The following is a 27,074-nucleotide window of genomic DNA, read 5'->3' as shown; positions in this document are numbered from 1 at the left end:
TGTGGTCCTTAATTTTCAGTGGTAAAGATACAATGTTCACAAAAGCCGTCTAGTGCAAAGCTTCTGGGGAAAGGTACAGCCTCTCTTCCATTTTGGAATCACCTGTAACCTAAGACTCTTTCCCTATTTAAACCTGAGTGAGTGAGTGACTGAGAGAGAGAAAGTGTGGGTGTGTGTGGGTGTGTGTGTGTGTGTGTGTGTGTGCGTGCGCACGCACGCATGCGTGTTTCATCACTCCTAAGATACGGCTCTGCTGAAGGGCCTTGGGAAAGAATCAAGTTACCTCACTGGGTTCAATTTACTTCTTTTTGTAGTAGAATTAGGTCACTATATTCATAGGGCATTTCATTAATGCATGCTTGGTGTCAGTATCCCAAAGGTGTTGGGATGCAGAGCACACAGCCTTTCATTCAGGTTTTTCAGGTACTCCCTAAAGTTCTCTTTTCAAAGTCTCACACTTGATACCTGTAGCCTACAATTAGGCGTATTTTGGTTCACATTTAGATTTAACATATTTTTTTTTCCAAGTGGCCTCTGATCTCTTGTTTTATATATATATTTATTTCGGGAGGCGGTGGGATACACTGGGTTGTAAACTCCAGGAAGGTGAGGTTTGTGTCTAATGCTTGTTTATAACCTCAGCCCTACCCGCTCATTCCCATGTGCAGGTGAGGAACCTGCCCAGCATTACACTGGAGAGAGTCAAAGCCAGGACATGAGCTCCAGTTTTGGGGACCCTGGAGCAGACTGCCTCTCTGCTGTGCTACTTGGCTTGATTAGTGGAACCTCGGAAGTGACCTGGCCAGTGTCCTAGACCTTAAATCACCAGGCAGGCGTTGAGTTTTTCACTCAGCCTTTGAGTCTGTGACCCTGGGCAAAGCATTTTCTCTGTCAGAGCTGGAGCTTGCTCGTTTATGAAATGAGGAAAATACTGAAGACCTGGCCTAGCTCCCAAAGGTGCAGTGAGAATCTGGCGAGATAATACCACGAAGTCAATTTTATATCGTAAGTGCTACAGTAATATAAAGGTGTAATGCAGGGCATATATTTATCGTTTTTTCTGCTCAATAATAGTCTTATTACTCATATAGTCAAATGTTACAGTTTACTAAGTTGAAATGTGTATTTTTGTGTTCTGTTTGGGCAAAGTCCGATGTTTACGTAGCTAAATTCTAGATTATTGATATAAAGGAGGCTGGTCAGAGAGGTTGGGGCTACAGTCCCAATAGCCAGGGTAGTGGTTTTAGATAATTATGTTCTAAGCCAAATATATTTCAAGTGACTTCTGGTCCCTTAAAAAAATTCTCAGAATTCAAGACCCCAGGTGAAGTCTTTAGTTGTTTGATTATCATTTACCGGCATATTAAGAAGGGAAGAGTGCTTTTCACAAGCTTACAGAGATGCTGTTCCTCGTTTTGGAAGAGTTGTCCTGTGGCTTAAGCATTATGCTTAAGAGTTATAATTATTCTTCATGGTGATGGTGGTGGTTGTCACCTTTAGCATTCCAATAAAGTCATCATTATGGTTTTCTGGGCCGTGAATGAGAGGGCCTCTCCCAATAGAATAGATATCAGCTTAGCTACCCTAATTCTTTGAATCACAGTTTAACTAAACTGTAATGCCATTTAAATTAATATGATAAGACTGGTACCTAAGAGACAAGTCTTCCTTCAGTTTCATCTCTTACCTTCATTGAAAATTTAAAAATTCTCTAGTGAGGTCTTCAATACTAGTGGATATTTTGCAATTCTTATCATCATCAAATCTTCACTACTTCTCATTTTCTCCTCTCATAAAAATAAGAAATAAATACCCCACCCCCATACATATGTAGTAGAAGGATCTAGCATCACATATAATTCATTTCGTGTAATTAATACATGGGTGTACAGACACACATACACATAATATTTTCTTAAAGCAATTCCTACTCTCAGCTTCACTGGCATTAATTATCTTATTTTTTAAACAATGCTTCTTAAACTAATGGGACTATTTGAATCAAAATAATTCTTTCTGGGTTGATTTATAAAGATGGTAACTTGCTCAGGTAGGAGAACCAGTAACCTCTCATTTTGTGTTATTACAATATTTCTGGCATGTTTTTCTCCTTCCTGTTGCATTTCCTCACTTAACATTCTCTTCTGTTAAGCCCTCACTGGCTCCTGTCTTGTACAGGACATGATTCCAGCCCCTCCGCAGGTGCCCTCGTGACTGGACCTTGTCTACCTGCCCACTTGGCAGCTCTCAAAGTTCTGCACCAGACCTTTCCTGTCCACCTGGACCCTTTGTGCTGGAAATCCCTTCTCTCCCCTGTCCACCAGGCAAGCTCCTTGCACAGCTTTCTAGTCTAACTGTCTGCCTCCTCTTCTCAGAGCTTCCGTCTTTTCCTCAGGTACCGAGTCCCTGCTCCTGGGTCCCTGTGGACTGCCTGGTTGCCCATACCTCCAGCTGTCATATTGCTTTTTCCTTGTTTGCCTGGGAGTCCCTGCATCTTTCTCCCTCCAGAGTCCAGCAGAGTACTTGCAGGCATAGTCAGAGCTCCAAAAACATTTGACTTCATGTTAGGCTCCCATGGAACTTCCCCCCTCTCTGACCTAATCTGATCTTGTAGGCATCTGCCAGTTTTTTTCATGAATATCTTCTTTTGTCTTCTGAAGTGAAAGAGCACAGCCCAGGAAGGGCTGAGAGATCAGGATTTGGCAGTTGATCTCGTGTAAGGCATGGTCAGAGACCAGACACTGGTTCTCGGACGCTTCTGAACAGCTCACTGTGGAGGGAGGTGACTAAAGCGGAGGGTTGCAAATTCAAATACAGCCTCATAGGTGATGTCAGTAGGAAAGTGAGCCAGGCATAAGACGAGACGGTTGACAGTACCAACAAGCTAATACAATACAGCTTAACAGCTTAAGTGTCAGAAGGGTCATCAGGAGGGCTGGGGGCCGCAGTGAACTGGGGAGTGTTGCCCACTCCCAGGTTCGGAGTTGTGGCCACGCAGGTGTCTGGGTCCACTGCCGCAAGACCATCCAATTTACCAGGAGAAATGAATTGTTATGTAAGATTGCATGAATTTTAAATCCTGGCTTAATTTTGTGAAAACATTGGATAGACCAAAGAAAGCTTGTCCGTGGGTTACAATCTGTGACATCTGATTTCATGGGGGGGCTGCCCCGGGTCTCTCCTTTCTGTTTCTGCCAATACCCTGTGGACAGGGATTTAGAGCCTTGTTACCTGGTTCCTGCTCCAAACCTCTCCCTCATTTTTACTAATTTCCCCTGACTTGATAGTTTCCTTTTTACCTGAAATTGATGAGCTTGTAAGATAAGCTTTGAGACAATTTATAGGATTGTAGAACTTATTGGCATTGTATGTAATTTGGAACGAATACTCCTTTAAAAGCTCTAAAGTTTCTTCCTTCTTGGTGCTGATGTGTTAGGTTGAACCATATGGAAATGTAGGTCAGAATGGCGTTTTCGTATGGTCCAAACTACTGTGTCTAGCACTTGAGAAGTTTTGATAATTAGAATCAGGTGTACTGGGGAGAAGGGGGCAGAAGTTTTTGTAGGGTAATTATGGAGAAATGGCAGTAAGATGAAAGTGTTTAAAGTGAGCCACTCTCCTGGACCTGCTACGTTGTCCCCTCTGCTCCCATAGAAGAGCTTTGCGTGGATTGAGCTTTGAGTTGATAGCTCCAGGCGTTCAACCCTTTTCATTGTCCTACTCTGGGTCTTCTAGGCAACTTCCGTTTCCTGTGTGAGGACTTCTGAGAGAAAGTTCTTCCTGGTCTTCATGTTGAGGATAGTGTTCCTCTAGGCTGCTACGAGTTTATCACGACTGAATCATTAGCCTTCTTGTTTTCCTGCTGGAGCTGAGTTCTGCCTCTCTTGGCTTTTAATTTCCCACCACTGTTTTTCCCAGGCTCCATTTTTCTTATTTAAAATTCTTTGAACTTCACATTAAGCATCCGTGTAAACAATCTCACAATCTTTGGGGGGGAGCTAGGCAGGGTCTAAATAAATAGCCAAGTGAATATATGGGAGAGAGTGCTTGTCTGGTGTGAAGTTAATTGGGTTCTAATGCACAGTGGAGGAGAGGGAGGCACCATGGGAGATGTACCATCTCCTGATGGGCGCTGTGGTGGGGAGAAAGTGAAGCATGGAGGTGTTGGGATTTGGCACCCTGGTCCCAAGACAGCCATGTTGCTGGGAGTGCCTTCTGGGATGGAGAGGGAGTGGAGAGGCCATGAGAGCAAGTGTCACTGTACCTGACACTGATATATCAGGTGTCTTCAACTGTGAGCACTCAAGGTGATTTCTGCACTGGCCCGTTGTTTAGTGTCTGTCTGACCTGCAGTTTTATACAGACTGTAAACTGATTATAAACAGCGTCCATGCTGAGTCCCAGCATGACTTTATGAGGGATTGGCTACATATCAGATACTCAGCATTTCTGGGTCTTAGGATGAAAAATAGAGATAGTACTTGAGGTATTGTACTGGTGGCTGTAGGCCACTGAGTGGATACTTTTTTCATTTTATATATAAATACATATATATATATGTATAGTTTGCAGCATGAAATTAGAATGAATGTTTTAGGATAAAGGGAAATAGAATATTAGTGTTGAATTAGTAAAACAGTAATATGTGTTAAGCAGTGATGACAATATGCTGATACACTGATATAGCAATTACTTTTTTGATGGCATGCACTATTCTTGTATTCATCTGCTGCATATAAGGTGGGTACTACATGGATAATCTTGACATGGTGCAAGACTTTATCTTGTTAAAGTTTTCATTGTCCCAGTCTTTGAAATGCTTGGCTGGAACGACGGATAGGTCGTTGTCGCTGTGATTATTTGGGGATTGCATGCTGCTGTGAGCCCTCAAGAGCTGCATCATTTTAGTCATGCTGTGGAGAACAGTCCTCTAGGTAAATGCATCCAGTAAACAATTAATTTTGCAGTTTTCCTGTTTGTCATTTAGCCAGTTTTATCTAACTTGTTGTGAGAAGCCCATTGATGATTTATTTTCAGTTTCATTTATAACCTTTGAGTCTGGCAGGTACGAGGAGAACAGGTTTGGACAAGTAGGTCGCCTGCCCCAGAAGGAGTGTGGCAGGGCCTGAAATGCCTGCCGTCTGGAGGCAACCCATGTCCTCGTGTCGTTTTCTTGGGTCTCTTCTATCCCCTCCCAACCTGAGAGCCACACAGCTGAGTATGTGTGTGAACAGCCCACGTATCCTTTTGTTATCGTCTTTCTTTCTTCAACTAGATCACAAGCTCATTTAGTGCAGGGACCTTAAAATTATTTTGTTCCTGCCACCTCTATTATACTGGCTTCTGCTTTGGAAGCAACTATAATCTTAATATATTTAACAAAGGGTACCTCCAGACTCATGGACTTGAAAAAGCGGCATTTAACTCGACCCTGTGTTCCCTGGAGAGTTGCTCTGGTGGCTGAAAGCCAGTAAGATCTCTAACCTTAGAGCGGGTTCAGGCTACGGGCAAACCCTCCTCTGGCAGCTGAAAAGTCTGTGTTTCCATCTTGTCAGGCACAACAACAACAACGTCAGTAAGAGGAGGGTTCAGCAAATGCTGGCTAGTAATATTGTGCTCCTAGGACTATCTAAATTATTTAAATATATTTTAATTTGTTCAAAGGACATTGGATTCCAATTGCAGATCTGCTTGGGCAGGTTACCTAACGTCTGTGCCTCAGTTCCCTCCTCTCTAACACATCCCTCGTAGGATTGATTTGAGGATTGAGTGAGGTACCTCAGTATTACCTCACTGGATCCCTACAGGTCTTTTATTGGAGCTCGGCGTGTAAGAGCTCAGTGTTCGGTGACTACCTGCGTGGTGGTAAGAGTTAGTACCCCAGTTTTCAAACGAGGAAGCTCAGGCTTAGAGAGGCTCCCCCCACAGACGCGTGCTGGAGTGTGGAGCTGCCCAGCTGATGCGCCTGGGGACCGCCAGGAGGGGGCAGAGCCTGGAGTGACCGCAGCCCATCCGAGAGCTGGGCTGGACCTGCTCTGCTGCTGCTGCTTCCCCCAGACAGTGCGCTCCTGTGCTGGTGAGGATCTGATGTCGCCTCTGGGGAGACGGGGAAGTCAGGTGGCTCCCATGTGGTTGCAGGGCATCATGCTCCCAAGGCAGCCGTTTAGCTACTGCAGTCGGGTAGTGCGGGAAATAAATCACAAATCTATGTAATTTTCCCTATTAAACTACCCCCTGAAAAGAGGTCACTTAACAAGAAACAGTGAGTTGACTCACAGCTTTCAGAAGTAGTGACCAGGAGTGTGGCTGACTGCCAGCAGACACGGTGTAGGGTCAGAGCCCGGCCGTGGACTTGTAGGCCACTGAAGCCTTCGTTTGCTCAGCTGTAAATGGGGGTAACAGCAGTGTACACCTTAAGGTTGTGAGAGGTTTTTTTGTTTTTAATGCTATATTTTAAAATACGCAGTAGTCTTGGGTATATATTAAGCTGTCCATGTATGTTAATGATTGTTATTTTAGTATTACAGCTAGAAGGACAGTTTGTGCCATGAGTTCTATCTACTACATTAGAAAAAATCCTTTAAGGAGCTCCCTTCTTGCAAAATGACAGAAATTATTATTAGAAATTGCCTTATAAGCGATTATGGAATCGCTGATCTGAATGATTTAGTGTGATGTCTTAGACCAAGCAAAACTTGATGAGTGCTCTTCCTCAAATGCAGCTTAGTGTAAATTTTTTCTTGTTTGGTTAATAAGAACGTTAATGAAAGACAGAATATACTAATTAGGTGCAAGATGGAGAACAGCCATTCTCTTCTGCCCGTATTTGCCATATAAGGACATAGAAAGTTTGGAAATCTTGCCAGGTCAGATGGGAGCCTGGCTTTAACCACTAGCCTGAAGCAGGAGATCAGAGTCTTGTTTCTTGTTCACTGTGATGTTTTCCATGGGATTCATCTCATCTGGCTTTAACCACAGGGTCATGGTTGCCTCTGCTCTCTGCTTCAGATGGTCACAGCTATAAGGCCTGCAGCTGGCCCTTTCGTTTCTGTTAGTGCAGACCTGTCCTCTCAAGGAAGCAGGAGCAAACCGTTTGTCTCCATCTTGCAGAGGAAGAATCTGGGACCCAATGAAGTGGAGATTTGATGAATGTCACGTGGCTGGCTGGGCACAGAAATGGGGAGGACCAGTCCTCTTCCTCACCTTCGGCTCTCCCCAGCGTTCCCTGTGTTTGGTTCAAGCCTTGGGTTCTCGATAAGCAACCCCAGCACCTCAGCACATCACCTGGATGGTGGGCATCGAGAGAGGCACAGGGCCTCTAGTGACCATCTGACCTAACCCCTCCCTTGCTGTGAGGGAGGGCGGCGAGCTCCTGGGGAAGTGAGAGGCTTGCCCAGGCATACTGATCCTTCTCGGCACAGTCAGCGCCCAGCCCCGTCATTTTGCTGCGTCCTGGGCTTTCTGCCCTGATCCAGACTGTGCCCCCTGCCTGTGTGTGGGCCGTCTGCCCCGAGACTCGGTGCTCCCAGGCGGGTTTACCCAAGGTACCCTTCTTTCTGTCCTGCCTGCACCACCGCTCCCTTTGTTGGCTTGGAGGGAGTTTCCTGGGTTTTCCTAGTTTCTCTCAGTTTAGAGGCATTCAAAGAACAAAGGGCCGTTCTTCTCTCCTCTATCTTAAATTTCTGTGGCATTTTCTCAGAATACAGGGCTAAGCATGAAATATTTTTTGTTCTTAAAGAAAGTGAAATCCTTGGATGTGGCGGAAGGAAGAAAAGCAGGCCGCCCTCTGAAGTTCACGGCCGCCACTAACCTAACTAAAACACCCACTCTGGGTTAGTCTCCTCCCACCCACGCCCTGAAATGCCAGAAGACCTCTCAGCATACCCTCTCTGGCTAGGAAACCTTCCCCTCAGTCTCTTCATGAGATAGTTAGGATTTTCTGACTACTTTTTTTGTCTAGGCTACATACTTAAATTCGGCATTCAGCAATCTATCTGCTCCTGCAGCCCCTTCGCCTTGACCCACACGCACCTGAATTGCTTTTCACGTAGGTGGGGGAAGCAAGATCTTGGGATAGGGTTTTGCTGAGGGGACTAAGAGAACACATCTCCCAGATACCTAACTTCAAGGAGGAAAGACTGGTAACCGCAAACTGGCAGAAATAATAATGAAATAAAATATCAGAAGAACCCTTCCCCCACATCCCTGCCGTGGATATAGTAACATAGAACCAAACTTTTTGCTGTTCATTCTGCTAGTAAATTGGATTCTCTAATTAGAACTAAGAAAGAAAGTTGTTAAAACGTTAATGCACCTAACATGGAACCAGATTCAACTTGAGAATGTGATAGACAGTTCTGTAGTAGATAAATCTTAACCTAAAAATCAGAAAGTCACACTACCTTAGGCTCACCTATGTTTTAAGGTCCTTATTATAACTTAGGTGAGTTCGAATCTCCATGCCTACTTCTTGTTTTCCTCAACGAGGCGACAACTTCCCTGACAGCCTGAGCCCGAGACAGAGCTGAGCTGTTCTGAAGCTGTTTGTCAGCAGCTGGGCAGCCAGCCTCCCCTGCGCCTTTCCGACGAGTTTTAACATGATCTCTTAGGAATCAGAATGAGGATTGCCCTTTTCTTTGTGCTACAAGGAAAAGATTGAGATTCTTTTATCAAAACAAGGCAAGTGGGACAGAAAAACATTGTTTTTCTTTTGGTCTCTCTTTTTTAAAAAATGTGAATGAAAGCTTATGAAACAAAGTTAAGTTTTGGGTCTTGGGAAATAATTCTAAGGGACTTTGAATTTTACTCATCTAATAAAGTAAATGTGACCAAAAATCCACTTAAAGAAGTGATTTCTAAGACACCATTTCCACACTTGAAGGCAGATACACACTTTACATCTTCTGCCTTCCTGACTTGGACTCGGCGAGGCTGCGTGAAGGACATGTGGCCCCTGTTTTGGACAGTGGTGCCCCCCAAAGAGGCCTCCTATATCTCATTCAGTTAGCGTCCTAGTTCCAGCTTTTTCTTCAGACCTCAGATTGAAGCAGAGGTTATAATTACAGTCTTAACCAGTGCTGTGTCCTATCAACCACGGCTTTTAAGAGAATTAAAAAAAACTTTCATTTACCTTTCATTGCGGTAGCTTGCTGTCCATTCACCTGATACGGTGTCTTCAGGTTCAAACAGGCCCTCAACTCCAATTAAGAAGAAGCCTTGAAACTAAGGTTGGCAGAGAAGTGGGCTTTCTGGTAAAGCATGAAAAAGAAACATTTTTCTCTCCTGCCGGAGAAGGTAGGTGCTCCCCTGCTCCCCTGAGATCGCCCACTGGGGGCCCCCTTTCAGATTCTCCTGCTCCGGAGCAACTGGAGGAACTTGCTCTCTTGCTGATGTAAATGACTCACACCTAAGAGGAGGTGAGATTTGTAGACTGAGGAAGAGCGTTTCCTGAACCTGCAGGAATCGGACGGTGATTCACCTGAGGGAACACAGACGGCCAGACCCGGAATGCCAGAAGACAGGAAGGAGGAGGGAGTGAAGTCTGAGGGTGGGCCTTCCTGAGTCAGAACCAGTGTTTAGGTCTTTTTTTTTTTCTTGACTTCCTATTGGTAATTAGAAAATATGCATTTACAATCTTCTTGTTAATTAAATTTTTTTAAGTGTGTGTGTGTGTTTTTTATGAGGAAGATTGGCCTTGAGCTAACATCTGTTGCCAGTCTTCCTCTTTTTCTTTTTTTCTCCCCAAAGCGCCAGTACATGGTTGTGTATCCTAGTTGTAGGTCCTTCTAGCTGTTCTACGTGGGACACCGCCTTGGCGTGGCTTGATGAGCAGTGAGTAAGTCCGTGCCCAGGATTCGAACCAGTGAACCCCAGGCCATTGAAGGAGAATGCTCAAACTTAACTGCTACGCCACTGGGCCAGCCCCTGCTATTCAAATTTTGATTAAAAGGAATCAGAATATATTTTATGAAAGACAAATCCTTTAAAGATATTATTCTACATATTATTTAAAGACTAAAATTAACATGTGTTTAAACTAATGATTGATAAACTTTGAAAACCTCGGTCTTGGACAAGAATCTGATGAAATCTATAGACTTATTTTCACACATACACAAATTTAAATATTGAAAATATTTTAAATAAAGTTATTTAAGGAACGAGTTCACTGAATCCCTTGAATTCCATTCTTAAACACAAGACAACTGTTTTATTCTTTTTAATTTTATTTATTTATTTATTTTTCCCCCAAAGACCCAGTAGATAGTTGTATGTCATAGCTGCACATCCTTCTAGTTGCTGTGTGTGGGACGCCGCCTCAGCATGGCCGGAGAGGCGGTGCGTGGTGCATACCCGGGATCCGAACGCGGGCCACCAGCAGCAGAGCGCGTGCACTTAACCGCTAAGCCAAAGGGCCGGCCCTGTTTTATTCTTTTTAAAAGTCTTCCCACAATAATAAATTTGTATAATTGTATAACTTTTTATTCTTTGTAATTAATTTTAGAACTTTCAGATAAAAATCTCCAAAAGATTCCAAGATTTTCTTGAATGTAACATTCAAACAAATAAGTAAGAATTTCACCAAATGGAAATCAAAACCAGTTACTATCATCAATGAAGATAAATGAAAATAATAATCAAAAGTGGAATCTTTTTTGAAGTTAGTAGATCAATAATAGGTATTATTTAGTGTTTACTTATGCCTTAAAGAAATAATGTCTGTATACTAGTAGGTTTTCTTTCTGTGTTTGAACAGAAAAACGTGAGTTTAATGTAAATCCCAATAGTTGGATATCAAAATTATGTTTCTTGTATTGCCTTTTCCTAAACAAACAAAATAGACCACTACGTTTTTAATGGTTTTCCCTTCCACTCTATGTAGGGTGGATGAAATCTGTTATGGATGAGTAACTAGATGTAGGGAAAGTCTCTGAACAAAAATTAGCCAACGTAATAATGGCTTCATCTTATAAGAACTTGCCAGATTTACAAACAGTTCTTCCTTTTGGTTTGACTCTCCTTTGCGGCGTTTTATTCTTCTTCACCACGGATTTCGCTGTTAGCGTGTGAAGGCAGTCATTGCATCTTGATGGCATGCAGACCTTAGTTTGAAAGAGTTGACCTTCTTGGGTTGAGCTCTTTGCCTTTGGTCACTATGATCCATAAATAGTAAATGATGTTGCTCATAATGCAAAGTCTAACTGCTGGGAGAACTAACTGCCAAGTCTTAAAAGCCTCCTTTACAAGTGTGTTGAGAAAAGACCTTCTCTACGAGTTCTGAGGATTATCATCTCAAACTTCCAGTGGTGTGTATGAAATTATATTAGGGAGCTTATTTGGACTCTCTTAAAGAAATAAAGACAGGTCTGTTGTCTACCTTAAATTTTAATGCCTTTTTTACTTGAGTTGACTTTGTCCTATTAGAGTCAGTTAACTTGGTACTGATTTTTTTATGTTAAAGAAAATGCCTTTCTTTTGTGTCGAGCTGCTGATAATGTTTTTGATGTACTTTTCTGTTTTGAATTTGAAGGGAAAAGGTTTTAATAATTCAGGATTATATTGCCTGGTTTTGAGTGCCTTTTAAAAAAAATCGCTGAAAAAAGACCGCGGTGTGAAGGGATTATGGTGGCCCTTTCCAGGTTTGCAGAAGGACCGAGAGTTTCTCCTGTGTGATGCGGCGCCTTGACTTTGCTTGTGTGGTTTTTATGCAGGTCTCTTCATGGAGGAGGGAAGGCCCTGCGTCCTTCCAGAGCAGTGGGTGGCTCTCTTGCCCCCTCCCCAGAGTGGGCTGGAGTAGGGTAGGCTCTTTCCTTCTGTAGCAGTAACATAACAGTTGGATTGTCCTATTGAGAAGCTTCTTTGGCCGGCGACGAAAACCAAGTGCAGTAATGAGAAAGTGAACACTAGGAGCCTTCGTGTATTTGTCTTACAGCACATCATGCCAGCCTCAAGCTGAGACTTGTTAAAGCTGGCCTTACTTAACATCCGAAAAGGGAAGTCGTACACATTTTGTCACCAGAAACGTATAATGCCTGATGAACAGAGCAGCTAAAAATGAGCCTATAACTTTATTATGGTTCAAAACACCGAAAGGTAAACTTGTGTGATTTTTTTTTTTTCTGCTGATTTTTAGAGCAGGTCTCACATTTCATAAAAGCCACAGGAAATTTTATAACGATAATTATCTTGCCGCTTCATTGGAAGATCCTATTAAGTGCAGGGAAGCTCTTTTAATAACAGTTTAGCCATTACAAACCCACATCTATTTTGAATACTGGATGGACGACGTCCTGGGAGGTGTGTTTGTGCTTCTCTCCCACAACAATTTTTAAAAAAATTTTTTTCTTTCATTTTTCACTAGGGGTGATTTTTTTCTTCTAATATTATTTTTTAAAGATTTTAAACCTACAGACAAGTTGAAATAATATTTCTACTAGATTTCCAAATTTTTAACATTTTTCACTTACTCCCCAACCCACGTGTTTTCAGGGACTGGTTTGAAGTTGCCATCATTGTGACCAATGCCCCACTCCTGACCGCATCAGCATGGATTTCCTAAGAAGAAGAATATTCTCCTACCTAGTCACAACAGCAGTCAAGAGATTCATATTGAAACAGTGATATTTTAAAATATTCAGTCTGCGTTAAAATTTTGCAGTTTCCCAATATTTTTTATAATTTTTTTGATGAGGAATACAAAAAATGGTCATACATTGCATTTGGTTTTACTGTCTTTTTAGCACTGTTTTATTCTTTACAACGTCTCTCCTTTTTTTTTTATTTTCATTTTTTTACTATTTCTTTAATCTTCTTGCATTTTGAAGATCCGTTTGATCAGTATTTGCTAGGTGCATCCTGTGGGGCGTGCAGCGAGCAGATGCTTCTAAACGTTTCTGAGGCAGTTTGGACATATTAGCCTTAAGTCTACATTGGGGTTTGGAATTTGAAGTCAAACAGGAATATCTGGAATCTTATTTTGGACGTAGACCTGGTCCATGGATCACTAGTCACGAAGTCGGTACATCCAAACTCACTTTTTCTTTGGGCTATTGGGTGACTCATTCATCTTCTCTTGGCTTCAGTGTTTCTTTTAAACAAGGCTTTTGGGGCCAGCCCCGTGGCTTAGCGGTTAGGTGCTCACGCTCCGCTGCTGGCGGCCCAGGTTCGGATCCCGGGTGCGCACCGACACACTGCTTCTCTGGCCATGCTGAGGCCGCGTCCCACATACAGCAACTAGAAGGAAGTGCAGCTATGATGTACAACTATCTACTGGGGCTTTGGGGGAAAAAATAAATAAATAAAATTTAAAACAAGGCTTCTGGTTTAATCGCAGAATTTTAGATGAGAATCTCCATAATCTTATTGATTTTTCAAAATATATTTTTAAAGAGACAGAGCACTCGAGAATGTGTTTCTAAGATCTTACAAGGAATGAAAATTAGGTAAGATTATTGATAAGTCTTCCTAAATCCTGGAATGAACTCCTTACTCTGTTCCTATTTCCTACCATTGTGAGATGTTGGCACATGTATCACCAAGGTTTATCATGGTCTTCTGGTCATTTCTCCCTTGCATATGACTTCTCCCTCTCTCTTCCCTTGTTTATTTGCTTCTGTGCATTGGCGTGGACCTGGGAACAATGTCCCCTCCTCCAGGGTTGGTGGGTAGAGCATTTGTATTATAATTCCATTTTTTTCTCTGTCACTGTAATCTCAGATATATTCATTTTTTCTCAAAGGAAAATGCACGTATGAAGGGCCTCCTAATCCTTTGTAGCACAGCAACTCATTGTTACAAAAGAATGGCGTCTAATTGAAACGTAGCTCAAGTTGCTCTGTTTTGAAGGACCATGTCTTCTGCGTGTAGCCAGAAGGTACAACAAGGATTGTAGTAAAATCTTGACCAGACCTTACTGTTCCATCTCTCTGTACATGAAAGTCGCTCTAACTGTGGCTCACATCCAGGAACTGAGAATTTGTGCTGAGTGTGATTGTTACAAACCATTAATGTTCCCTTGCTGAGATTGGTATCTTTAGGTCCCTATGCTTCAATTACTGTGTTTAATCTGTCATTCGAAATGATATGTATCTATTAGGTCTGCTTTAAATAAAGCACTTACCTTTTTCTGGTATGAGAACTTCATGTATAATGGCCGATTAAAGGGGAGGGATGGTTTGGAGATTGAGTCTGGAGACAGACCTGCATCTGGCTCCTGCCCTCACATCCATAATCTGTGCTGGGCTGCTGATCCGTCTGCTCACTTTAGAATCTCGCTGTGAGAGGCCGTGTCGGGCTGTGACAAGAGCCCAGTAACTGGGCTCATATAGACTCCAATGTGGATTTTACCCTCTCCACTTAGTAGCTTTTTACTTTGGGCAAGTCATTAATATATCTGAGCCTTAGTTTCTTCTTCTGAAAAGTGAGCTTGGGAGTGGCTACCTTGTAAGATTGTAAAGCTGAAATGAGATAATATGCAGGGTAATCCCTATTGTGTTTGGAACTTGGTTGGTACTTAGTGAACAGGAGCTTTTGGGTTTCTTTGTCAGGAGGCAGAGGGAGAGTAAGTGGATGAATGGGAGTGTCTGTCTAAATGTAAAGTTGGAATGATTATAAATTCAAAACACTCAACTAAGAAGCCAAGGTAAGTCCATCATATTTTGGTTGCTCTTAGAAAGCTCCTGGGTTTCCTTTAATGAGGAGCCAATGATTGCTTGAAATACTTTTCATATTTTTTAACAGCTTTCTCTTCTGAAAAGGAGGAAATTAGGACTAGCTTTTTCCAGACTATCTGAAATGTGGGGAAACCGAGGCCAGGATACGTGGGGGGAGCAGAGTGGTGGTCTCCGCAGGGTTGCTGCATGCAGGTTAGCGCTTCGTTCTCTCGCAGTTCAGGCAGTCTTAGTGACAGGAAATTTCGGTTGCAGAGTTAAATAGAATAAAAGGCGTAGAATAATATGATATGTGTATATGAAAAAATTTAAAGCATAAAGCAAATACTTTAAAAAGCTAAAAAAATATGCAGATGTGCATTAGATAAAATTGCTTGCAATGAATAACACTAAGTAAGGTCACATACAAGCATCTAAGGTTTATGCTGAATTTTAAAACTAAAGGTAGGGCCGGCCCCGTGGCTTGGCGGTTGAGTGCGCGTGCTCCGCTGCTGGCGGCCCGGGTTCGGATCCCGGGCGTGCGCCGACGCGCCGCTTCTCCGGCCATGCTGGGGCCGTGTCCCACGTACAGCGGCTGGAGGGATGTGCGTCTATGACGTATGGCTGTCTACTGGGGCTTTGGGGGAAAAATAAATAAATTAAAAAAAATAATAAAACTAAAGGTAAACATTCTATTACTGTGCCCCAGATGTTACATTCGTCAATTTGAGGTTTATTACAGAAGTGGCGAAAGTTCCCATTCTAGGTGAGCTATGGAAGTTTTACAAAAACTGGACGAAGATCTACTTACTGAAAGTCTTAAATTCAGTTTTCTTTCTCTTTTAGATTGTCACTCTTCCCATGTTCTCAACTTGCATCCCTACACTTGGTGTCCCCATCTCCCCACCTCCATTTCCCCTATGAGTACTATATACTAGAAGGGGTGGGGACCTGGGAGTCAGCAACCCGGGAATGTGGGGGTCTGCTGTGCTGACACACCCATTTTCTGCCTGAAGCCGGATTCTCTTGGTCCTGTGGTTGTGCCCGCCATTTGACTGCACCTGTGCTCTTTGTGGTGTCACAGGGAGCACGTTCACGCTGCACTGCATGGTGAGCACAGGAAGGAGCCACTCTCCTTGTTCTTAGAAACCCTGGGAAAGGCCGAGCTAGTGTCACAGCTGTTGTTGGTTCTGCATGGAACTCCTGTAGACTGACGTGTCCTTTATGGCAAGATAAGAGTTGCTGGTGGTCCCTCACGTTCCATTACAAATGGGGCTCTCCCCAACCTCCTCTTTCAGGTTATCGCCAACCTACTAGTTGTAGATTCATCACATTTGGCCTTTCCCGAGTGTCTGATTCTGTGGACTGTCACTTCCTCCTTCATTCTCCCTTGTTCCTTGGTTTCCTGTGCACTAGACCTCCTGTTTCTCCTTTTAATTCACCAGTGCCCCCTCCCCTCAATCCCAGGCATCTCCGCCAGTTCCTCTTCTGTCTGCTCTGTCCATGAGACTTGTGCAGCGTGGCCTCTGAGGGGCTCAGCTCATTGCTTATTCTCTCCCTGTCTTAGAAAAGGTGATTCCCTCGGCCTCTGATCGAGCCCTGTCTTCAGAGCCCTGGATCCGTATTTTGCCCTCACGGGCTAGACTCCTTGGCCCTGCTCTCTCACCGACACTTCAGGTTCAGCATGCCCAGACCTGCTTCTTGGCCCTCCTTCATGATCCAGAACATCCCCCAAGGCGATGGGCTTCCGAGCAGTGAACCCCAGTGGGAAGGGGGTGGGGTGGGGATTATGGACCCCACTGAGAACACATTTTGCATGTTAATCACATACATTTTACTTGTGATCCCCTGCTCTCCAGTGCTCTTGGACTCAAAACCTCTCTTTCTGAGAATGTCTCCAAGATCCACATCGGAGTTTTTCCCCTTGGCTCTTTCCTGTGTAGATGGAAGACTTCTTTAATTGATCCTCCAGCCTCAGTGGCTCTTCCTTCAGTCTAGAATCATCCCATTGCTGGCAAATTGATTTTCCCTGAGCACAGAGTGGGGCATGTAGTTCTCCACTCAGAAACCTTCAGTGGCTCGTCAAGAAGTGCAGACACCCCCACCCAACACCGCAGTGCTCTGCTGGAGGGTCCCGCGTTCCATCCCCAGGCTCATCCGCATCGAAGTGCTGCAGCCTCAGGCCCTCCATGGCCCCTCAGGCTCCAGCCACAGTGCCGAGCCCACCCTCCCGGAGCCTTCCTCAAAACTGCTCACTGGGCCTGCCCGGTGGCGCAAGCAGTTAAGTGTGCACCCTCCGCTGTGGCGGCCTGGGGTTCGCAGGTTCGGATCCCGGGCATGCACTGACGCACTGCTTGTCAAGCCATGCTGTGGCGGCGTCCCATATAAAGTGGAGGAAGATGGGCATGGATTTTAGCCCAGGGCCAGTCTTCCTCAGCAAAAAAAGAGGAGGATTGGCAGATGTTAGCACAGGGCTGATCTCCTCACAAAAAACAAAAAAAACAAAAAACTGCTCACTGTGCTTGGGTGTTCTCTTTTGAATGCTGTGTTTTCTCCTTCAAGATGCAGTTCAATTGGCTGTCTGCTGCGAGTCCTTCCTCATTTTCTCTCTTTGAAACTAGCTACCTTTTTCTCTGAGCTTCTGCGGTGAGTTAGTCATGTCTCTCATACCACTTACCACACGTGGATTCATTGTGGCCTGTGTGCCTGACCATTTGCGGCTTCCAGAGCGGGGAAGGCCTGCACTCAGGGAGGGGCCCGTGGAAGGAAGGAGCACCTAAAGGATGCAGTGAGGCCCCCCTTCGGGAGGTGCCTCCTCTCAGGAGCTCTCGAGGGCTGTGGCTCCCCCACAGTACTTGTAGGGTCCATGGTTGAACCATTCATACCGAGGTTGTTGAAGTCCGTTCGTGCTGAGACCCCTCCTCCGTGCTCAGGGGCCGTCTCCTTACCCTTCTCGCTGCTGGGCCTTGATGTCCGCCCCTGAGGACTTCAGCTTGTCCCGACCGTCAGAGAGGCCATGTAGCAGAGCCTGGAGGTGTTGGTCTGGGGGCCGCCTGCCCGGGTTTCCATCCCATCTCTGTCTCTGCTTGCTGGTGGGTCGTGTGTGCCATGGGCAAGGTTTCCGTTCACTTGGTGCCTCGGTTTCCCCCCAACAAGGAGCCTTGTAGTATCTATCTCAGAGGGCTGTACTGAGAAATAGAGGTGATGATCGTTTTAAAGCACAGAGCACGGGCCCAGCACAGAGCAGGCACTCAGTAAATGGGTGTGAGCTGCTGGTGCGAGTCCTGGGCTCTGGTTAGCTTCTAGGGCAGGGTGCGTTAGCTGGCAGCACCTAGGTAGTTCTGGCCCGCACATGGATGTGGTGTTTTTGTGGGTCAGGGAGTGTGGGGGTGGCTATGGAAGTCTTGAAATTCACAGGAAGTACAGCATAGGAGACTGGATTTATGATTTCCCTTGAGAACATTAGGAGATCCGAGGGTGCAGATGCAGTGGTTAAGTTTATGGGCTCAGAAGCCAGAGTCCAAATTCGAGTCCTAGCCCTGCTGCTTAAAAGCTGTGTGACCCCATACAAGTTGTTTAACTTCTCTGTTTCTCAACTTGTTTATCTCTAGAATGGAGTTAACAGTAGCACTCGACAGGTTTCCTGGGATTATTAAATGGGATGATGTATTTAAAGCTCCTTGTCCACTCGTCTGGTCCCTAGTGAAGAGAGGTAACGTGTGTGCTGCTGCTGTTGTCACTCATTCTGGTTTCACTCCTGCTGCTGCTCCTGGCCGGCAGCCCTGGGCCCAGATTCCCTCCTGTGCCAGCAGTTGGCCCAGCACAGTAGATGTCCCTTCAGTGGGGCATGGACATTCCAGGGAACCATCGTCCTTGCCACTGCCCGGCACCTTAATCTGACCTGCTCTCTTAATAACAATTTTGCCTGTCTCCTGTTGACAGTTCCCACTCTTGGGCATTGATGTCCAAGACAGCTGTGCTGTGAATCAGTCTTTATGGGAGTGCAAGCCTTAGGAACGTGTAGCACAGTGGTTCTTCATGTGTGCTCCAGACATCAGCATCACCTGGAAACCTGCTCTCGGGCCTCACCCCAGACCCACTGAATCACGCACTCTGGGTCCGGGAGGCGGGTGTTTTCAGAATCCCTCCAACTGGTTCTCGTACCCACTGAAGCTTGAGAACTACTCATTTAACACCTTTGTTCTATATTCATGTTACCTGCATTTGGTTTTCCTGTAAAATTGAAGAGGTTGAGTTGTGTTTGTAGGTGCTTCCAATGATTTCTAAATTTCACACTTTCCTGGGTAGGGTTGCTGTCTCTCAATGTGTGTTCCCGTGGACACTGGGCACTGCTGGGGTGGACACCTCTGCTCTGGAGGTTTTGTTTTTTTAGGATCCATATGAACTTGAATCTATTAACTTGTTAGAGGAATACAGTTTACCTGGGCTAATGGTCAGACATTTTTAGAAAGGAGACTTGAGCAAGTTATGGAAGGAACTGCTTTTAAATGGATATGGAGTATATAAAGTAATGGGTTAATAAGGTTGGCTAGCTCTTTTCTAGATGTGATGATGACTTAATTAGCCTTCTAACTTCTGTGAGTTGGGAACTCACACTGCTCATCTGCCTCTTCCTTCCTCCTTTACAGTAATCTTTCTTGGTTTCCAAGAATTCTGCTGTGTAGGGCAATACTCCTTCCCCTTCTGCCTCCCTGGGGATATTCAGAAGCCCTTGTCCAGTAAAAATAATTACAGTTTAGCTTTTGACAAAAGCCCTTAATAGTGTTCTGAGCTCACACACTATATCAGAGCTACTACTCTTTTTCTTTTTACTCTGTGTGTCATTAATGGCATAGCATTCATTCTGTAAGTATTCTAGAATTTAGTACCTGTGATCCTTAGTTTGGGAAGTTCTCCTCAAATAGTTTCTTTGCATTTTGTGAATGTGATTTTAAGATGGCTCTAAGATACCACTTCTGCAAGTTCTTGGTAGATTATTTCATTCTGCACATCGGCTACTCTGTTTTTGACTATAATGTTGTTATAATGGAATTAAATATTTGAACTTATGGAGGACAGATTTGCTTTTGAAACTTTATCTTGAAAGATCTTTCTAAAAATTGCATACATTATCTAGATGCAGTTACTTATAATACAGTGTTGGAGTCTAGTCACGATTATGTGATGTACTCAGTAAAAGTAATGTGGATTTAGTGTCATCTCTAACAGTTACTATGATTTCATTCTTTTATTTGAGAGAATGAAAATGAGACGGGTACTTTCTAAAAGGAGAGTTTTGGAGACTGTAATATGCTACACTTACAAGTTATCCTTAACCAAAACCAACAGTGCATAGCTAAAGCGTTTTGTCAATAGCTGTAAAACTGAAATGTTGATGGACATTAGTCCCCACGCTATACAGGTACTGTTGAGTAATCCTGCCTCCTTCACAATCATTCACAAGTGAACCCAGGAACACGCCCCCTCCCTAGGCCCCTGTGTACGTGTTGTAGGAAGGCAGCTGAGAAGACCTTGAGCTTTCGAGAAATTTATGTCATCTTTTGATGAGAAAAACATCAGTAGGAATTGGCTTCCCTTTTGCTTCTCTAGTATGTAAAAATAAAACCAGTTTGGTTTATTTTATCAAATATTTATTGATTGCACAATGAGATATAATCTCTGCCCTCAAAAGTATACATAGGTTATTAAAAGAGTAGATACATGTGTGAGCAAGTAATTACAAAGCAATGTGATAAGTACAAAAATTGAAGTGTGACAACATACAGATGAGGGAGGGATTGGGTTTGAGGTGGTGGGAGGTTGGCCAGATGAAATTCCGTGGCCCAAGTGGTGGCAACTTAGGGTTTCATGGATGAATAAGAGTTTTTCTTATGAGTCAGAGGGAAATTTGCATGTGCAATGGCACAGGAGTGGAAGGAGCATGGCATGTTCTGGCAGTTACACGTTTATACAGTGTGTGAGGTTCCCGGATAGAAGAGCAGGTAGGAGACAAGGCAAGAAAAGGAGGCAAGTTCCAGGGCCTTCAGGGCCTTTGAGGCTGTGGAAGGAGGCCTGGGCTTCCCCTTAGGATGCTCATATTGGAGCTACCTGCACAGTTACAGAGCACGACTGCTGTGTGCATTTTCTCGAGAAGATATAGATCAGTGTCCACAATTCCAGATAAGCATATTTTAGTTTTTTTGAACCACGAAGGGATTCAGGAAAAAATACGGAGGTAAATGAGTACTGGTAGGTCACCATCCTATGAAAACTTTCCCAGTATGGACGTTACCGATCGTGGGTCAGCAGTATATAGGTACCCAGAATGGCAAAACGATGACGGAGTCTATTTAAAACGTTTGTAATCCATGGTCTGTGGGGAGTAGTGTGTGAGATACCAAGAAAACATGACATGTTTTCTGTCTTCAAAAGATGTTGTCTTCCTTAAAGAATCCTGACTGCCTGTGGGGGCTGCAGTCAAGAATACAGCTAACTTGTAAAGGGAAATGCGCAGTGAGAGCGCTCACTTGCACCCAAACAGTGGGAGAAGTCGTGATTGTCAGCCAAAGGTGAGACAGGAGAGCAGAGGCTGTGGCCCAGGAAGGCTTTGCTGAGTAGGCCGCATACTCGACTGCCAGTAGGGTGTTTGCTGGGCAGAGAGAGAATTCCAAAGAAGAATAATACAGTATTCTTTCTGTTGAGTTGTACATATTAGGATGTGAGCAAAGTACAACAGTATAACAATGTGTGTGTGTGGTGTAATCCTGGTGCTTGTGCCCCATGGTGTGCTGGAATAGTGAGAAAGAGGCTCTCTGTGATTCTAAGGAGAAGCTCCTTCATCCCGGCTCCCCGGAGGCTTCCTGTCTAGCATGCTTTTCAACCCCTAGCTTCAGCTTTCACCCCAGGACTTTCATGGTTTGTTTTGTGTGTGTGTGTGTGTGTGTGAGGAAGGTCAGCCCTGAGCTAACACCTGTTGTTGCCAGTCCCCCTCTTTTTGCTGAGGAAGACTGGCCCTGGGCCAACATCCATGCCCATCTTCCTCCACTTTATATGTGGGATGTCTGCCACAGCATGGCTTGAGGAGCCGTGCACAGGTCCGTGCTGGGATCCAAAGGTGTGAACCCTGGCCCCCGAGAAGCGGATCTCGAGAACTTAACCACTATGCCACCGGGCAGGGCCCTCAAGTTTGTTTTTTTAAAATCAGCAAGTATCGACATTTGTGGGATACAAAAGCAGTAGTGTTGTTTGAATTATGTGTGTGAAAGAATAGCAGAAGGTGTTTTGGAGGGGAGGTTTTTAGGAATATACATTTATCCATAAGAAATCTTTTCCCAAATTTCAGTAAATGCTCTCAAAAAGGCGACCTCTAGTGGCCGTTGGCTTTCTGTTGCATTCTTTCAGTGACACTTCATTCTGCTTATGAATAGATCTATGTGGCATTAAAATTAACATAATCTTTTCTGCACCAGGATAATAAAATGTAAGATAGCATTTGTTCCAACCCTTTTTTCTTTCATTGCTTAAATTTGATTTCCAAATAAACTGTCTTTTGAAGTCTTGTGGATAAATAGAAGTTAACCATGATCAACTTATCAGCCTAGGTTTATGTTATTGTCAGTCTGACTGGTTTGATTTTCTAGGGTTGATGCTGCGATCTTTCTCCCTCTCGTACATGGTAGCCTTGCTGTGAATTTTTTACATAAGAATATATATATTAAGGGATCCATACAAATGTTAGTTGCTGCCAAAAAGAGAGTTGATTCTTTAGCTATAAACAGGTGGTTTTGCACCCGGCAGTCAGTCCTACTGTTGGTCTGGCTGTGCGTATACGGCACTCTGGCAAAATGAAACGGAGCAAAGCACACAAAGAAGACAGCCACAACAATGAATACTTTACCTTCCAGCTTCTTGTTGCTTTTGCTCTCCTTACTTTTGGACTTTCTATAAGAATTGTATACTTGTTTTGCAATCACCACATAAAACAGAAGCATTAGGACAAAAACAGTCCAGAAGATGACCTGGGATATGTAATTCACCACTTGATGCCATTTCAGCCCCAGAGGACCCTTTAAGGAGGCACACTTCTTCACAGATGACGGTGTGGCTTCCTTGTTACTTAAGATGACGTTTGGCAGAGAGAGGAGGTACAAAAGGAACCAGATGACGGTTGAGACTATTTTTGCAAAAGCAGGTTTTTGTACGAAAAATTTCCCAAAAGGTCTGATGATCTTGAGGAACCTGTCAAAGGCTATGAGGCCTAGCAGTATGATGCCCACATACATGGTCGCATAAAAGATGACGGCAGAGACACGACACACAAAGGCTCGGAGCTGCCAGGGTCCAAGGTGTGAGTCGGTGAGGATTTTGAACGGAATCGTGAGCGTCATTATCAAGTCAGCCACCACGGTGTTTTTGAGGTAGACGATGAAGGTCGAGGAGCTGGGGATGCGGAGAAACACCCACAGGGCCAGCGTGTTCAGCAGGATGCTGGTGAAGAAAACCACAGTGTAGACGGCTGGGAACACCAGCTGTGCTATCCGAGTGTCTCGGGGGCAGCGCTCAGACCCGTTGACGCCCTTCATCAGCGTGGCGTTCATGGTTTCCAGTGTCAGCTATTACAGATAAACACACACACAAAGTAACACAGGGAGTGTTTCTTGATTTCCAAATGCTACTTTTTAAAAACAGACTAAGGTTTGTAGCATATCAACACCTTATGTTCATTCACCACGTTCAGTAGATTGGTTGAGAGGGAACGTGTTGTTTCTGGCTAGAATTTTTAAGGCATGTAATAGGTTTGTGGTACTTGTAACAGTACTGTTACTTTCCCTGCCCTCCTGAAACCCAGAGAACAGGCTCTGCCTCGTTCACAAGTGTGGCTCTTAACATGGCCATAAGACAAAACCCCCGTTAAGAGGTAATAACTCTCGTCGGATTGCTGTACATTATAGTTCCTCGTGCTGGTAGTCTATGGTTTGTAGAATGTTAACCTTAAGCACTTTTTTCCCTTAAACATATTCTACCTTTTGTAAGCAAGCCCACTCATAATAAAAAGGAAAATTCACCTTTGGGAGGCTACCGGCTCAGGGTCTTCTCACTGAAGTCAGCCGTGGAGAGCATGTAAAGCCAACCTCGTTCTGCTTTCTTATACCGGCTTTCCTTCCTCATTTTCATGTGTGCGGTGTGGTCACTCAGACCTCTTCACAGTCATCCCTTTGGGGGATTTTCTAATAAAAAACCTCTTTTTTTTCAAACTTATGTACTGTTAATCTACTAGGACTTAAATTAGTTTAGTTGCAGTTATCTTTATATACATTTGTATCTTTCTTGTGGTTTACCTTCGCTATCTACATTTTCAATGAATTTTTTGAGTGCCTCTTATATGTAATAATAAGAGGCAGAAAGATAAATAGAATAGCCCCAAATTACAATCAAGTAGGCAAGTAAACGTTGACTCTAAAATCAGACCGAACCTGCATCCTTGTAGACTGCTTTTCCCAGAAATTTGTGTTCATTAGGATGGCCTGTTCATTTATATAGATTTATATAGACATTTGTCTTAGTCTTTTGGTCTCTGAGAGATAAAATAACATATTTTCTAAGAGCTAAGGGCTATTAGACCCAGGTTTTTGGCGTTAGACTTCCAGATCCACCAATTATTGGAGACTAGATCATAGGTGAATGATTTAATAGCTCTGTGCCTCAGTTTCCTCGTCTGTGTAATGGGTTTAATGATAATAAACCACTGATAGTGGTGTTGAGAGGGTGAACAGTGTGCCCAGATTAGTGTTGGCTGTATATGAATCACTGAAAATGTAGCCGCTCACTGCTGTGGTGAGCAAATTGCAGATTTGAATGGAGATCTGTGATTTCACTCACTAGGAAGCCATTTTTGGAACTCTCTTGTGTATTTGATGTTGTGTGTGCAGTGCCGAAGACTTCAGGAATTTCATCATTCAGCTTTGGGCCAAGGTCTGTAAAATTTTTCCTTTAAATCTATTCAAGTTTGAAAGGGTGTATTGGCTGCTTTTATATTGAAAAAGTTGTTGTCTATGACAGATATGTTTCCTTGCCAAACAAATAAAGGGAAAGAGGAAATCTGGAGATCTTCTGAGGGAATGTGGCATTCTCCATGACTTTCACTTCATATTTTTTGCGACAAGTTTTACCACAGACTTGGACCAGACTTTGGGGTTAGGTTGATTGAGAAGTTTTGGATAACTTGGCTTGGGATTCTGAGAGTAAAAATTCCATACCCCCCAGGATATTTTCAAATATGAGGCAATAAGATGCCTCGTAATTGCAGATGGAACTACCCAGTGTTGGCACAGTTTGAAAAATATGTTTTGACTCAAAAAGATTGATTCTTAGAAGTACAGATTGTGCACTTCATTAATGTAATGCAACATAATTTAAACCTGTATCTTTTTGTTTGCCTCATTACAGAAAAAAAAAACCAAGCGAACTTTTATTTTTATTTTTTAAGGAGTGGGATTTAACCAACATAATTAAGTGTAGATTTCTCCAACAGCCCCAAATCCATTATCTAGATGAAGGTTTGGAATAGTTTCAATTTAAACAAGGGCAGTGCCATACAAGGTAATTTCATAATATGAATACTGGAAATCGCGTTTTTCTCAAATTTCAAAATACCAAACTGTGGGAAACTTTCAAAAGAGGAACTGACTTCCGGTGCCCATTTCTGGAATTACAGCAGCATATTCTTTTAAATATGGTAGGTTTCGAAATGTCTGACCATAGTTAATATCCAACAGATCACTCATTCCTATATGTCCCTATGCTTAGTATGTATCAGCCAACTGTGCCTTCCTTCCCAGCGATGCCGGTGCCCCAGAGGTGGTCTTTCACCCTTGATGTCATATCCGAGGGGCTGCCCAGCAGGGCTGACGGGCACTGTCTCAGGAGCCAGAGTGTCTGGGTTCAATTCCTTATTCTGACTCTCACGTTTCTTGAGACCTTGACAAGTTATTTATACTCTCTATGAAACTGTTGCCTCCACTTGACGATGAAAACAAATAACGGTATCTGCTCTGTTGGATTGTTAAGGGAATAAGATGAGTGATCATTCACCAAGTGCGTAGAATAATGTCTGTCACATGGGAGGGGTTAGTGTGTTTCTTGTTAAATGAAATGAAAGGACGCGTGGAATGTTGTGTACATTTGTGGCGCTAACTCACGAAAGACAGGTGGGAAACATCAAAGAAGGTACAATGAAAAGTGCCAGCGGTTAGGAGCCTGCCAAGTGTGAATAAAGTAAATATTTAAAATCCTGTCAGGCTCGAAGGGAATCTAGTCAAAACCAGTAAAATCACACCAGCTATACTGTTCTGAGTGACGACATGATCTTCTTTAAATCTTACAGTAGTCCTCAGGGATCCGTCCCATTTTACAGACGAGCAAACTGAAGCACACGAGTTAAGCCATTTGCCCGAAGTCGGGAGCCCGAGCCCACTGCAGACCCACACGGTCTGGTTTCCAGAGCCGTACTCAGAACCTGCCTCACTCTCCTGATGGTCAGAAGCCGCAGACAGGGTGAACATGGAATTGTTTACCGAAGTCTGGAGGTTTTGAGTAGAATATTACTGATTGATGAGTGGGGAGAAATAATCATCTGTCAAGTTTAATGGACTTGTGAAACTTTCTGCCTCAAAATGTGGTGTGAGGTTGAAAACGTAAATTGGTTCAAAGCAGTATGATCAGGAAAGAATCACAGAAGATGTATTGACAAGTCGTAGAAACTAGACGCCTGCCAAATGGGCGTAAACTACTTTCCTATCTGTGGTGTCCTTTGGGGTGTTCCTTTGGATCAGAGTTACCAGTCTGCAGGTTCCTGTTGGTATGGTAACCGGTACCACATCAATCATGTCTGAGAGGAGGAGGAGGGGTTTGCTTTCATTTGGAATGAAAGTCAGTGAGAACTCCTGTCCTCATGAAAGAGCCTGTACTTCAGAGCATACCTAGGTACTTTCTCAGATTAGGTGAAATCGTTTAAAAAATTCCACAGTGGATTAACTGAAAGTGATAATAATAAGTGAAAATCTGTTATACACTTGTACATTAAATGTAGCAATCTGTGTCTAGAAATAAAATCAATGTTAGAAAATCTCTACATATAAGTGGAAACAGGCAGTAAATTCACGATATTATCTGAAACGATTTATAGTAATACATAGTTTCATATTTTTATTATAAAAGGAAAACGAGTTTAAAGAATTCAAATATGGACACATATATAGTAGACAATGAAAGTTAATCCCCCTTACATATACATGCCACTGTGTGTGCAAATACGTGTATTTACATTTATTGACATATTGGATTTTTGTTTCATTCTATGTTAGTATATGAAGATTTACCTAATTTTGTAAAAAGCTTACACTACGTAAGGTTACTATAGGTTAGTTA

At 43.5% G+C, this 27,074-nt stretch overlaps 2 protein-coding genes across 12 annotated transcripts in view; one reads left to right on the top strand and one right to left on the bottom strand.

Moving 5' to 3' along the window:
• MED12L (mediator complex subunit 12L) overlaps nucleotides 1–27,074 on the top strand; it is a 320,889-nt gene that overhangs the window by 196,359 nt on the left and 97,456 nt on the right. The gene's annotated exons all lie outside the window — the stretch shown is intronic.
• On the bottom strand, nucleotides 21,819–23,776 carry P2RY13 (purinergic receptor P2Y13). The gene is made up of 2 exons (XM_014788795.2): nucleotides 23,714–23,776; nucleotides 21,819–23,260 (listed from the first exon to the last, which is right to left on the bottom strand). The coding sequence occupies exon 2, from the start codon at nucleotides 23,243–23,245 to the stop codon at nucleotides 22,241–22,243; it is 1,005 nt and encodes a 334-aa protein (XP_014644281.1). The 5' UTR covers nucleotides 23,246–23,260; nucleotides 23,714–23,776; the 3' UTR covers nucleotides 21,819–22,240.

The sequence above is a fragment of the Ceratotherium simum genome, chromosome 5 (genome assembly GCF_057802395.1).
Source record: "Ceratotherium simum simum isolate JZ-2026a chromosome 5, ASM5780239v1, whole genome shotgun sequence".
In the NCBI taxonomy this organism is placed as follows: Eukaryota; Metazoa; Chordata; class Mammalia; order Perissodactyla; family Rhinocerotidae; genus Ceratotherium; species Ceratotherium simum.
Note: the sequence above shows the minus strand (reverse complement) of the source record. Positions and strands in the feature narration are given on the sequence as shown.

Excerpts from the sequence above, each read along its gene's own strand:
- P2RY13 (XM_014788795.2), bottom strand. The coding sequence starts at position 23,245 with ATGAACGCCACGCTGATGAAGGGCGTCAACGGGTCTGAGCGCTGCCCC.